At 47.0% G+C, this 13,283-nt stretch overlaps 1 protein-coding gene across 6 annotated transcripts in view; it reads left to right on the forward strand.

The window, feature by feature from the left end:
• Nucleotides 1–782: 782 nt before the first annotated feature.
• The window catches only part of mark4b (MAP/microtubule affinity-regulating kinase 4b), a 242,384-nt gene continuing 229,883 nt past the window's right edge, over nt 783–13,283 (forward strand). For 3 of the 6 annotated variants that reach the window (XM_041179275.1, XM_041179278.1, XM_041179277.1), the window contains exon 1: nt 784–1,640. In XM_041179275.1, coding sequence (XP_041035209.1) covers nt 1,590–1,640 — 51 coding nt within the window. In that variant the 5' untranslated portion in view covers nt 784–1,589. Of the gene's footprint in view, nt 1,641–9,990; nt 10,075–13,283 lie in introns of those variants that run through there. The other 3 variants (XM_041179273.1, XM_041179276.1, XM_041179274.1) reach the window with 2 other exon arrangements.

Below are 13,283 nucleotides of genomic sequence, written 5' to 3' on the forward strand. Positions count from 1 at the left end.
CTCGTAGCCTTGGGGGGGGGGGGGGTGGGGGTGCAACAAGGAGCCAAGAAGAGGGAGGGAGGCAGGGGCCAGGAAACTACAACTCCCAGGCTGCATTGCGGTTTGTTTTCCGCCAAAGAGGTGGAGCCTGCGGGCGCGCTGCATCCCGGGAGATGTAGTTTCTTTCCGGCGAACGACACCCCCCCCCCCCTCCCTCCACCCCTGGAAAACAACAAAACTCTTGCAGGACAGAAATAGGGAAGAACAACAACAACAACAAAATAAAAACAGGAACATTTGCCTTGGCAGCTGCGGGGTCACCATCCCGCAGATCAGTTCCCGCACACTGTAACGGTTCAACACCCATTGCGGGGGGGGGGGGGGGGGCGTCTGCACAGTTATTGTTGCAACACTTCCAAGCTTCGCTCAAACTTTGTGTGTTCATTTAGAACCCATTATTTTTCATTTTTACCCCCCCCCCCCAAGTTCTTCCAGTAGATTTTTTTTCTCCCCTCTTGTCGGTTTTCTCAACACTTTGCTCTTTTTAAGCATGTATTTATTTTTGAAAACAAAAACACTTTTTCGCCTATTATTATTATTGTTATTATTATTTCCTCCCCCAACCCCCCCCCCCCCCCAAACTATTCCTTGTTTAAATCGTCTCTGCTTCTCAATATTGGCTCTGTCTGTGTCTGTGTGTATGTCTGTCTGTCTCTCTCTCTCCCTGTGTCTTTCCCCACCCCCTGGGCTGGTCCCTTTAATCTCACTGGCAGCCTGAACTTATTTGTTTCGGACGTGTTTCCTGCGCTGTTTGGGTTGGGTTCTCGGTTGCTCAGTCTCAGTGTGTGTGTGTGTGTGTGTGTGTGTCTCTCTCTCTCTCTCTCTCTTCCTTCCTTCCCACCCAGCCCCCTCCTCCCTCTCCACATTACATCCAGCATCTCTTCCTGACTTTCTCCTGACTCAGTTTGGGTGCTCGCACTGTTGTTTTCGACTTCCCCTTTCACCCAGCCACAGAAGACGGAAGGAGGAAAAAAATTAAACAAAGGGGAGGGAAGGAGTAGAAAATCCGGTCCTTATCGAGGGGATATTTTCTCTAGGAAGAGAGGAGGAGAGAGGTTGGGGGGGTGGAAATCGCATTCGGCCAGTGTTGGACCTACGGGCTGCATCAGCCACCCCAACCAACTGAAATTGACACCGCTTGTACATTTCACCAGGAGCACGAAGGAAGAGGAAAGGAAGAGCTCATTCAAATCACACCAGCTCCCTTGCATTGCATTCATCTGCTCCCTGTTTGGATCTACCTCCCATGTAGAGAGAGAGGAAAAATGCACTGAACAAGGATTGGGGGTGGGGTTGGTGGGGGGAGAAATTGGAAGGCATTTATATACAAATATATATATATATATTTTTTTTAAAAAAAAACCAAGGACAGGAATGAGAGATCGTTAAGGTGGAAGTGGTGCAGAGGGGCCCCAGCAAGAGCCCTCATTTCTACCCTCACCCCCCCACCCCACCCCCAGCCCTTTTCTCTTGTGCAATTCTGGTCGGATGAATACTGATGTGTTTTTTTAACTGGAAGAGTGGCTGAATCCTGAACTGGAGAACCAACGATGTCTTCCAGACTCACGTTGCCCTCTCCAAATGAACGCAGTTTGGAACATGTAAGTAAGACCAGGGGGAAGGAGGGAAGGGGGAGGGAGGGTGGTGGTGGTGATAGGGTGGGGTGGGTATGGGGGGGGGGGGGGGGGGGGGGGGGGGAAGACAACCCGCATTGTACAATGTGTATCATGCTCTAGGTAAATGCTAATGCTTTCGATTTCTGCATGGCGTATAGACAGCTTAGTAAATGATCAGTGTGTCTTAACTGGAATCATTTTAACAAACTGTTATCTATTAAGATGTGTGTCCGTGTCGCGAGGTATGATTCATCAGTGTTTACCCTGTCTGCATCTATGTGCATCTCACATATTTATATAATTAAGATATATTGTATCCTGATATATCTTAATATACATCAAATCTTGTATTGTAATTAAAATATATCTTAGGCCATATCTTAATTATGCATAGCTTTGTGATGTTTTATGTACCATATATTAGTCATGTATCTTGTATCTTAAGGATATCTTAATTATACATCATGCATACTTTATTTTGTATGCCTTAATTATTTTATAAATATATAATCATAATTAAATACACTGAATCTTTTTACGTAACCATCTCCATCTCCTTCAATCCTATATTTATCTAAGATATGTGTAAAGTCAAATTCTGCCCTTATTGTGCGGCTTTTTAGGATTTTTGCAGGTATTTTGAGGATCATATTCCATGATTTTGCTTTTTTTCCATCAAAGAGTTAGCTGTGGTTTGATGTCCTGTGATTGGTGTCACTTGGGGCCTCGAGCTCCTCTGGGGGGTGGGGGAGAAAGGGTCCTTCTCCATGACTTAATGGCTGAGGAAAGATAGACTTACATTTAAATAGCACCTTCCACAACCTCAGGACACCCCAAAATGCTTTAACAGCCAATGGCATGCTTCCGAAACGTAGGCACTGTTGTTATGTAAGAGATATGCTGCCAATTTGCACACAGTAAGCTCCCACAAACGTTAATGTGGTCATTTTTTTTAAAGCATTTTCTAGGAATAGTGGCCGTGGGGTCTTTTATGTCTGCCTTTGAGGGCAGACCGTGCCTCGGTTTAACGTGTCATCCAGAACACAGCACCTCTAACAGTGCAGCACTCCCTCGGTGGACTGGACTGGGAGTGTCAGCCTGGACTATGTACTCAAGGCCAGAGAGCAAAGCTTAACTGGTCAGCAGGGGATGTTGACAATAGATGGGCATGCGGAGTACTTTAAATCATTTTAGCCTGTTGAAATTGGGGCTACTGCTTTTATCCTTCATTGGGTCAAAGTTTATACCCAGAATCCTTCCAGCAAATAGTGACAGGCACTGGAATCCTGCTGTTCCTCCTCCTCTCTCCACTCTGCCCTTACTATAAGAAATCTCTTCCAAAGCCTCTCCTGCCTTTGACTGACTTCTTTGCAAAACTCTCCCTTTAACTTTCTATCCTCTCTTCTTCCCCATCACTCACTCTCCTCCATTCTTACGTTTCCATTTTTTACCTTGCCAAGTCATTCTACACAAATTTATGGCCCATATTATAATAACGTGGATATAGAGGCATTGAGGAGGGTGCATAGAAGTCTGGCAAGGATATTAAATGAGGTAGGGGAAGCAGAGGGATCGAGGGGTGGTGTGTGTGTTACAGTCTGAGTTGCTGTGGCAACACACACTTTTACACACATGTTGTAGTCTGGATAGTGATGGTAGAGGCTTAGTGTTGCCAACTGTGGTTAAATGTATTCCTGGAGGTTCCATCACATGACTCGCCCCCACACTCCAGCCATTAGTCGGCCAACACGTCCATCCTTGTGACGTACGGCCTTCCTACGCCAATTGGAAAGCCAAAAAGACTCATTACCCAATTGGATGATGCTCGACTGTCAGCTAAACAGCCTCTTTTTATCCCCCCGTTTTCAATATTTTTCTATTCGGCAAAGAGAAATGTTCCAAAAAAAATCTTTTTTAACGTTCCGATGATTTTTCTCCAGGGTTACACACAGCAGTGTCCTGGAGATTGACCTTCAATTCTTGGAGACTCTAGGCCAACCCTATAGAGGCCTTCTTCGGGTAGCTGACCAGGGATCTCTCCCACTCTTACCACCTGCCATTGGTGTGTGTTGGAAGGATTTGCAGGTTGATACTCAACCTGTTTGGCCATGTTATGAACCCACCTCCCTTGGCTATCAAGTCCTGGAGTGGGACTCGAACCTGGATCTTCTGGCTCAGAGGCAGGGACAGTAACCCACTGCGCCACTAGGCCTCTGGCTCTAGAGCACAGCTACACAAATGGCTAAAATAACAAAGCAAGCCGTGAGAAAACTACCAAGAATTGTGGTTCGTTTCTGGAGGGGTAGAATTGATAAGTGGAGAAGCTGTGTCAAACTTGTATAGACCCTTGATTAGACCACACTTGGAGTACTGAGTCTGATTTCTGTAATTTACAGGCATATCGAGGGAGTGGAAGGGGTGCAAAACAGATTTATGAGGATGATACCAGAATCAAGACATTATATCCATCAGAAAAGACTGGACAGACTGATTGTCTTTTCACTATGAAGGCTGATGGGCTTAGTGTTTTTTTTTTAAAAAACGAAGAAGGGTTTGATAGGGTCGATGTAGAGAAGATGTCTCCACTTGTAGGGCGGAGGAGAGAGGAGCGTGGAGTCCAGAACTAGGGGCCCCAGATATAAGACAGTCATTTTAACAAATCCACTTGAAAGGGAATTCAGGAGAAACTTCTTTACCCGGAGATAATGAGAATGTAAAACTTGCTACTACAAGCTGTGATTGCTGATGATGCAGAGCTAGGTGGGGGAGCAAGCTGTGTGGAGGACACAAAGAGTCTACAAAAGGATATGGCAGATTCAGCAAGTGGGCAAGCAGGCGGTGGATGGAGGATAAGGTGGGAAAAGTGAGGTTATTCGCTTTGGTAGAAAGAATGGTAAAATCAAATATTTATTAAGTGGCGGGGGAACTGTTGAATGTTAGTGTGCGGCTGGACTTGGGTGTCCTTGTAAACAAAGCACAGAAAGTTAACGAGTAGTTAGAACAAGCAATTAGAACAAAAATGGTCAGTATTGAAGGGGATTGGAATACAAGGAAGCCTTGTTGTGTACCAGTTTGCTCTCTGTACCTGCAGAAGGATATACCGCCAAAGACTTACTAGATTTTTTAAAAATTCATTTACGCGATGTGGGTGTCGCTGGCTGGTCCAGCATTTGTTGCCCATCCCTAGTTGCCCCTTGAGAAGGTGGTGGTGAGCTGCCTTCTTGAGCTGCTGCAGTCCATGTGGTGTAGGTACACCCACAGTGCTGTTAGGGAGGGAGTTCCAGGATTTTGACCCAGTTACAGTGAAAGAATGGCCGATATATTTCCAAGTCAGGATGGTGAGTGACTTGGAGGGTAACTTCCAGGTGGTGGTGTTCCCATCTATCTGCTGCCCTTGTCCTTCTAGATGGTAGTGGTCGTGGGTTTGGAAGGTGCTGTCTAAGGAACCTTGGTGAATTCGTGCAGTGCATCTTGTAGATGGTACACACACTGCTGCTACTGTGCATCGGTGGTGGAGGGAGTGAATGTGGAAGGGGTGCCGATCAAGTGGGGCTGCTTTGTCCTGGATGCTTTCGAGCTTCTCAAGTGTTGTTGGAGCGGCATCCAGGCAAGTGGGGAGTTTTCCATCACACTCCTGGGATGAGGGGGCTGTGCTGTGAGGAGAGACCGAGTAGGATGAGCTCATTGGATTTCTGAAGAAAGAGAGGTGATTTCATGGTAGATGCTGAGAGGCTGTTTTCCCCCTTTCTGGGAGAGAGTAGTGCTATGGGGTCCTTGTCTCACAATAAGGTGTAGGGTTGCCAACCCTCCAGGATTGGCCTGGAGTCTCCAGGAATTGAAGATCAATCTCTGGGACACTGCTGTGTACAACCCTGGAGAAAAATCACGGGGACATTCAAGAAGATTGTTTTATTTTTAAACTTTCTTTGAACATTTCTCTTTGCCAGATATAAAAATATTGAAAATGGAGGAAAAGGCTGTTTGGCTGACAGTCGAGCATCATCCAATTGGGTAATGAGTCATTTTGCTTTCCGATTGGCGTAGGAAGGCCATACATCACAAGGATGGACGTGTTGGCCGACTAATGGCTGGAGTGTGGGAGCGAGTCATGTGATGGAACCTCCAGGAATACATTTAATCACAGTTGGCAACCTTAATAAGGGAGTGGACATTTTGGACTGAAATGAGGAGAAATTTCTTCACCCAGAGGGCTGTGAATCCTTGGAATTCTCTACCCAATAGGGTTGTCAATGCTCAGTAATATATTCAAGGCAGAGATAAAAAAAAAGTTTTGTACTGTTGGGGAATTAAGCAAATTGGGAACTGAATGGAAAAATGGCATTGAGATAGAGGATCAGCCATGATCATATTGAATGGTGGAGCAGGCTCAAAGGGCCGAATGGCCAACTCGTGCCCCTATTTACATATTTTATTTATTTATTTATTTACAGGGTGTGGGGCTTCGCTGGCTGGGCCCAGCATTTATTGCCCATCCCTAATTGCCCTTGAGAAGGTGGTGGTGAGCTGCCGCCTTGAACCGCTGCAGTCCATGTGGTGTAGGTACACCCACAGTGCTGTTAGGGAGGGAGTTCCAGGATTTTGACCCGACGACAGTGAAGGAACGGCCGATATATTTCCAGGTCAGGATGGTGTGTGGCTTGGAGGGTAACTTGCAGGTGGTGGTGTTCCCAAGTGTCTGCTGCATTTGTCCTTCTAGATGGTAGTGGTCGTGGGTTTGGAAGGTGCTGTCGAAGGAGCCTTGGTGAGTTCCTGCAGTATATCTTGTAGATGGTACACACACTGCTGCTACTGTGCGTCGGTGGCGGAGGGAGTGAATGTTTGTGGATGGGGTGCCAATCAAACGGGGCTGCTTTGTCCTGGATGGTGTTGAGCTTCTTGAGTGTTGTGGGAGCTGCACTCACCCAGGCAAGTGGGGAGTATTCCATCACACTCCTGACTTGTGCCTTGTAGATGGTGGACAGGCTTTGGGGAGTCAGGAGGTGAATTACTCGCTGCAGGATTCCCAGCCGCTGACCTGCTCTTGTAGCCACTGTATTTATGTGGCTGGTCTAGTTCAGTTTCTGGTCAATGGCAACCCCCCAGGGTGTTGCTAGTGGGGGATTCAGTGATGGTAATGCCATTGAACATGTTTGAGGCAAATAGCATTGATGTATTTAAGGGCAAGTTGGAGGAGCAATGGTGGGAGAAAAGAATAGAAGGGTATGTTGATGGAGCGAGATGAAATAGAGCAGGGGGAGGTTTGCATGGAGCGTAAAACGTTGGCGTGGGCCAGTTGGGCTGAGAGCCTGTTTCTGTGCTGTTTATTCTAGGTAATGTGTAGGAGCACTCTGGAAATGTAAGGAGTTTGTAACGTGTTTGGAGGGGTTTCTCCCTGACCTGTTTTGTCTCGGGAACAAGGAAAGTGTGCAAAAAATAAAGCTGGCTTGGATCTTTTATTTTGAGTGATGAGTGGTTATTGAGGAAGCTGCGAGCAGAGACCAGGCTGTGGCTGTGCTGCAGCTTGCTCTATAATAAGGATGTGCAGGGAATTAAGAACCGCTGAAGGTGTATCGTCAGGATCAGTCCGTGAATTGACCTTCTGTCAATGCCTCAGCCGAGTGTGGGGGCCTGCATTTACATAGCACCTTTCGTAACCCCAGGACTTCCCAAAGCCCTGCACAGCTAGGGAGGCACTTCTGAAGGATGGAGCTGCTGTTGTGAGGTAGGGAAACCTGGCTGCCAATTTGTGCATGGCAAGCTCCCACGGACAACAATGTGAAACGAAGCGGATCATGTCTTTTTAGCTGCTCATTGAGAGATAAATATTGATCAGGAAAAAGTCCTCTTTCTCATTTTCAAATCCCTCCAGGGCCTCAACCCTCCCTATCCAGCCCTACAACCCTCTGCGATACCTGCACTCCTCTAATCCTGGCCTCTTGAACATCCCCAATTTTAATCTCTCCACCATTGGTGACATTGCTTTCAACCACCTGGCCCCCAAGCTCTGGAACTCCCTCTCTGTCTCTCCTTTCACTCCACTCCTTGAAACCTAGTGCTTTGACCAAGCCTTTGGTAATCTGTTCATCCAGCTCCTGATGTGGCCCTATGTCAAATTTTGTTTGATATTGAAGCTCCTAGTGACATACACTAGATGAAAGGTGCTATACAAATGCAAGTTGTCTTTGCTTTAGAACAGGGTTGGGTGATTTGTTTTATTTGTCCCTGAGATGTGGGCATTTGTTGCCCATCCCTAATTGTCCTTGAGGGCAGTTAAGAGTTGACCACATTGCTGTGGGTCTGGAGTCACATGTAGGCCAGACTAGGTAAGGATGGCAGATTTCCTTCCCTAGAGGGCATTAGTGAACCAGATGGGTTTTTACAACAGTCGATGATAGTTTCATGGACACCATTCCTTTGTATTCCAGGTTTGTTTTTTAAATTAATTGAATTTAAATTCCATCAGCTGCTGTGGTGGGATTTGAACCCATGTCCCCAGAGCGTTAGCCTGGGCCGCTGGGTTACTAGTCCAGTGACATTACCACTACGCCACCATCTCCCCGAATGGAAGTCTGGTAACAGTGGACCAATACTGAAGGGGGAAGAGGGTCACTAAAATATAACTCAGTTTCGAATGTGTTGTCCTATCATTGGGAGGTTCTGTTCAGAGTATCATGCTGGGGTCATGTCTTCTGGTGAACAACAGCATATTCTAGAAGAGGATTCAGGGAAAAATGATGATGATTTGGAAACTTGGAGCTGCTGGGTATGAGGAGAGGCTCTCCCAATTCGAGAGAGATCTGAGGGATGTGACAATCCAGCCCCTCGAGCTACAAAGAGAATGGGTTGTGTGAATAGGAGCAGACAGCTGGTGGAATTAGGAGCATGTGATTTGGCCTGAGTGCAGTGTTATTGAATGAGACCCCAGATACAGTTTTTTTTTCAACTAGGAGTCAGGCATAGTTCTGCCAATCAGAATCTTTTAAAAGTAGTTCAATAACCCATAATACCCGTGATCGTATGGTTTGGAAAATTTAGAGGGAGCTTTACTCTGTATCTAACCCCGTGCTGTACCTGCCCTGGGAGTGTTTGATGGGGACAGTGTAGAGGAAGCTTTACTCTGTATCTAACCCCGTGCTGTACCTGTCCTGGGAGTGTTTGATGGGGACAGTGTAGAGGGAGCTTTACTCTGTATCTAACCCCGTGCTGTACCTGTCCTGGGAGTGTTTGATGGGGACAGTGTAGAGGGAGCTTTACTCTGTATCTAACCCCGTGCTGTACCTGCCCTGGGAGTGTTTGATGGGGACAGTGTAGAGGGAGCTTTACTCTGTATCTAACCCCGTGCTGTACCTGTCCTGGGAGTGTTTGATGGGGACAGTGTAGAGAGAGCTTTACTCTGCATCTAACCCCGTGCTGTACCTGCCCTGGGAGTGTTTGATGGGGACAGTGTAGAGGGAGCTTTACTCATTATCTAACCCCGTGCTGTACCTGTCCTGGGAGTGTTTGATGGGGACAGTGTAGAGGGAGCTTTACTCTGTATCTAACCCCGTACTGTACCTGTCCTGGGAGTGTTTGATGGGGACAGTGTAGAGGGAGCTTTACTCTGTATCTAACCCCGTGCTGTACCTGCCCTGGGAGTGTTTGATGGGGACAGTGTAGAGGGAGCTTTACTCTGTATCTAACCCCGTGCTGTACCTGTCCTGGGAGTGTTTGATGGGGACAGTGTAGAGAGAGCTTTACTCTGCATCTAACCCCGTACTGTATCTGTCCTGGGAGTGTTTGATGGGGACAGTGTAGAGGGAGCTTTACTCTGTATCTAACCCCGTGCTGTACCTGTCCTGGGAGTGTTTGATGGGGACAGTGTAGAGGGAGCTTTACTCTGTATCTAACCCCTTGCTGTATCAAAAATTAATCTGGGACTTGATAACTATTCAGACTCCCCAGGTTGAGTGGTATGTTTATGGATTCTGACGAGAGAGTGATTGGTTATGGGTGTCACCTCTGGCCCAATGTCGAGTTACATGCCAAGCGCACTCTCTAAATTTGGGTTGCCAATGCTCCAGGATTGGTTTGGAATTCAAAGTTGAAGCACACCTTGGTGGAAAGTCCAAGTGCTGGGAAAAGAATGATATTCTCTTGATTTTCTTTGAACCATTGGTTTACTCGTTACAAAATTATTGGTGATGGGCAGGGGTGGAGAACAGGCTGTTTGACTGAGAGTCAAGAATCATCCAATGAAATAATGAGCCTCTTTGCTTTCTGATTGGTTGTGCCGACTTGCTTCGAGCTTGGGTGACCAATGGTGGAGAGTGGGGGTGGGGTGGATTGAAATGGGGAGGGTCCATGTCCTAGCAAAGTCATTAACTGGTCGAAGCTGGAGTGTATCGGCTGAGGTGGAGAGGGCTCTACGTCGTGACAAGAGGTAGAGGCAATAAATTGTTCAATTTTAAGGAAGTGAAGATTGTGTGTGGGTGTAGAGTGTGTTCTTGAAGTTAATCTGTCCAAGGGAGTTATTTTACTTGAGAACAAACTGGTGTGTTAGAGAGCTGCCTGAACACTTTCACTGAGGGTCTGTACAGGAAGGCCGGACTTGGTTTATCTCCTCCCCCAGCTGTCCCTGAAGGCACTGATAAGGGCTGGAATTTAGTTGCCGGGGGCTTCAGCCCTTGCCTCAGTGAGGGTATCACTCCTGCCTCAGAGTCAGAAGGCCATGGGTTCAAGTCCCACTCCAGAAGCTGGAGCACTCCAGTCTAGGTTGAAGGTTCAATAATGAGGGAGCGCTGCGCTGCCAGAGGTACCAATGAGAGTCAAGCTAATGTCCCATCTGTCCTTCCCATGGAGATATGAGGTTTGATGAAGAGCATGATACATCTCCCTGGTCTCCTGGCCAACATTTATCCGTAAACCAAAATCACCAAAAGAGAGCGTAGAATCATAGAAACTTACTGCACAGAAGGAGGCCATTCAGCTCATCGTGTTTGTGCTGGCTCTTTGAAAGAGCAGTTCTTCTTAGCTCCATGTCTCTACTTTTTGTCTCTACCTTCCTCCTTCCCCTAGTTTGTACCTGAACTATCTGGTAATTTATTTCATTGTTACTGGTGGGAGCTTGCTGTGTGCAAATAGGCTGCCACATCTACAAGTTCCCCCTTGCGTGCCATACTGACTTGGAAATATATCACCAAACCTTCACTGTCGTTGGGTCAAAGTCCTGAAACTCCCTCCCTAACAGCATTGTGGATGTACCTACACCACATGGACGGCAGCGGTTCAAGAAAGCAGCTCACCACCACCTTCTCAAGGGGCAATTAGGAATGGGCAATTAATGCTGGCCCAGCCAGTGATGCCCACATCCCATGAACGAATTTTTAAAAATTATAACAGTGACGACACTTCAGAAAATAAAACAAGTACTTCATTGGCTGGCTGGAGCTCTGCAATGTCCTAATGTCCGTTGATAGACTTGTCCAAACATCACAAAAATGAGGAGATGAGAGGCCAGTTTCTGATTATTTCCAAGTTTGCTGACGACATGAAACTTGGTGGGAATGTGATTGGTGAGGAGGATGTTAAGAGGCTTCAAGGCGATTTAGACAGGTTGTGTGAGTGGGCAAATACATGGCAGATGCAGTATAACGTGGATAAGTGTGAAGTTATCCACTTTGGTAGGGATCAGAATGGCAGAGTATTGTTTAAATGGTGATAGATTGGGAAATGTTGATGTACAAAGAGACCTGGGTGTCCTTGTACACCAATCACTGAAAGCAAGCATGCAGAGGCAGCAAGCAGTTAGGAAGGTAAATGGTATGTTGGCCTTCATTGCGAGAGGACTTGAGTACAGGAGCAAGGATGTCTTACTGCAGATATACAGGGCCTTGGTGAGACCTGGAGTATTGTGTGCAGTTTTGGTCTTCTTACCTAAGAAAGGATATACTTGCCATAGAGGGAGTGCAGCGAAGGTTCACCAGACTGATCCCTGGGATGGCAGGATTGTCATATGAGGAGAGATTGGGCTGACTAGGTCTGTATTGACTGGAGTTTAGAAGAATTAAGAGGGGATTTCATTGAAACATAAAATTCTGACAGGGCTGGACAGACTGGATGCAGGGTTGATGTTTCCTCTGGCAGGAGGGGGGCTTCTATAACAAGGGGTCACAGTCTCAGGGTAGACCATTCAGGCCTGAGATGAGGTGAAACTTCTTCACTCAGAGGGTGGTGAACCTGTGGAATTCTCTGCCATAGAGGCTGTGGAGGGCAAGTCACTGAATATATTTAAGAAGGAAATAGATTTCTAGACTCTAAAGGCATCGAGGGGTATGGAGAGAGAGTGGGAGTATAGCATTGAGAAAGAGGATCAGCCATGAACATATTGACTAGAGGAGCAGGCTCAAAGGGCCAAATGACCTACTCCTCCTATTTTCTATGTTTCTACGTTTGGAATATGCGAACATACGAATTAGGAGCAGGAGTAGGCCACTCGGCCCCTCGAGTCTGCTCCACCATTCAATATGGTCATGGCTGATCTGATTGTAACTGCCTTATGGACAGAAGGGGGGTCAGTGGGATTGAGAATACGGGGAGAAGGGGGGTCAGTGGGATTGAGGGATACGGGGAGAAGGGGGGTCAGTGGGAATAAGGGATACAGGGAGAAGGGGGGTCAGTGGAATTGAGGGATACAGGGAGAATGGGGGTCAGTGGGATTGAGGGATACGAGGAGAAGGGGGGTCAGTGGGATTGAGGGATACGGGGAGAAGGCGGGTTAGTGAGATTGAGGGATATGGGTAGAAGGTGAGTCGGTGGGATTGAGGGATACGGGACGAAGGGGGGTTAGTGCAATTGAGGGATATGGGGAGAAGGAGGGTCAGTGGGATTGAGGGATACAGGGTGAAGGGGGGGTCAGTGGGATTGAGGGTTACGGGGAGAAGGTGAGTCGCTGGGATTGAGGGATATGGGAAACATATGAACTAGGAGCAGGGGTAAGACATTTTCCTGCACTATGAGCCATACTATGGGATTATTTACGCCTGGCTGTACCATCAAGATGGGCAGACTGAGCCTCCAGTCTGAAAGCTCCTCCAAAAGACAGCACCTCCAACAGTGCTGCACTCCCTCTTTATGGCACTGGTATTAAAGCATCAGCCTGGATAATATGCTCAAATCCTAGGGTAGAGTTTGAACCCACAGATTTCTGACTCAAAAGAGAAAACTCTCACGAATGATCCACAGTTCAGACTAACCACTGTCATGGTTCCGTTTCAGTGGAACTGTCAGTGCAGTGGGAAATGTTAAATACCTTTTGTGTGTTTTTTTTTGTACACCCACCAGCAGCCTGGTGGTGACTCGGCCTGTTATACGTTTTAATTCTCAGCAACAGAGGGAGCAGATCTTCATCACTTCAATCTGGCCTGGATCCCGACCAAGTTCCAAAGTTGGAAAATCCGGTGTTGTAACAGATGATGCCACCAGTCCCTGAGTTTTGCTGTTTTTCCTATCCGAATGGCAGTAAATAAGAACAATTTATATTGCTTCTTTCACAACCTCAGGATGTCCCATAAGCACTTTACATCCAATGAAGTGCTGTTGAGAATCGTCAGCATTGTAGTGTAGGAAACACAGCAACAAAATTTGCATACA

The sequence above is a fragment of the Carcharodon carcharias genome, chromosome 34, assembly GCF_017639515.1.
Source record: "Carcharodon carcharias isolate sCarCar2 chromosome 34, sCarCar2.pri, whole genome shotgun sequence".
Taxonomy (NCBI): domain Eukaryota; kingdom Metazoa; phylum Chordata; class Chondrichthyes; order Lamniformes; family Lamnidae; genus Carcharodon; species Carcharodon carcharias.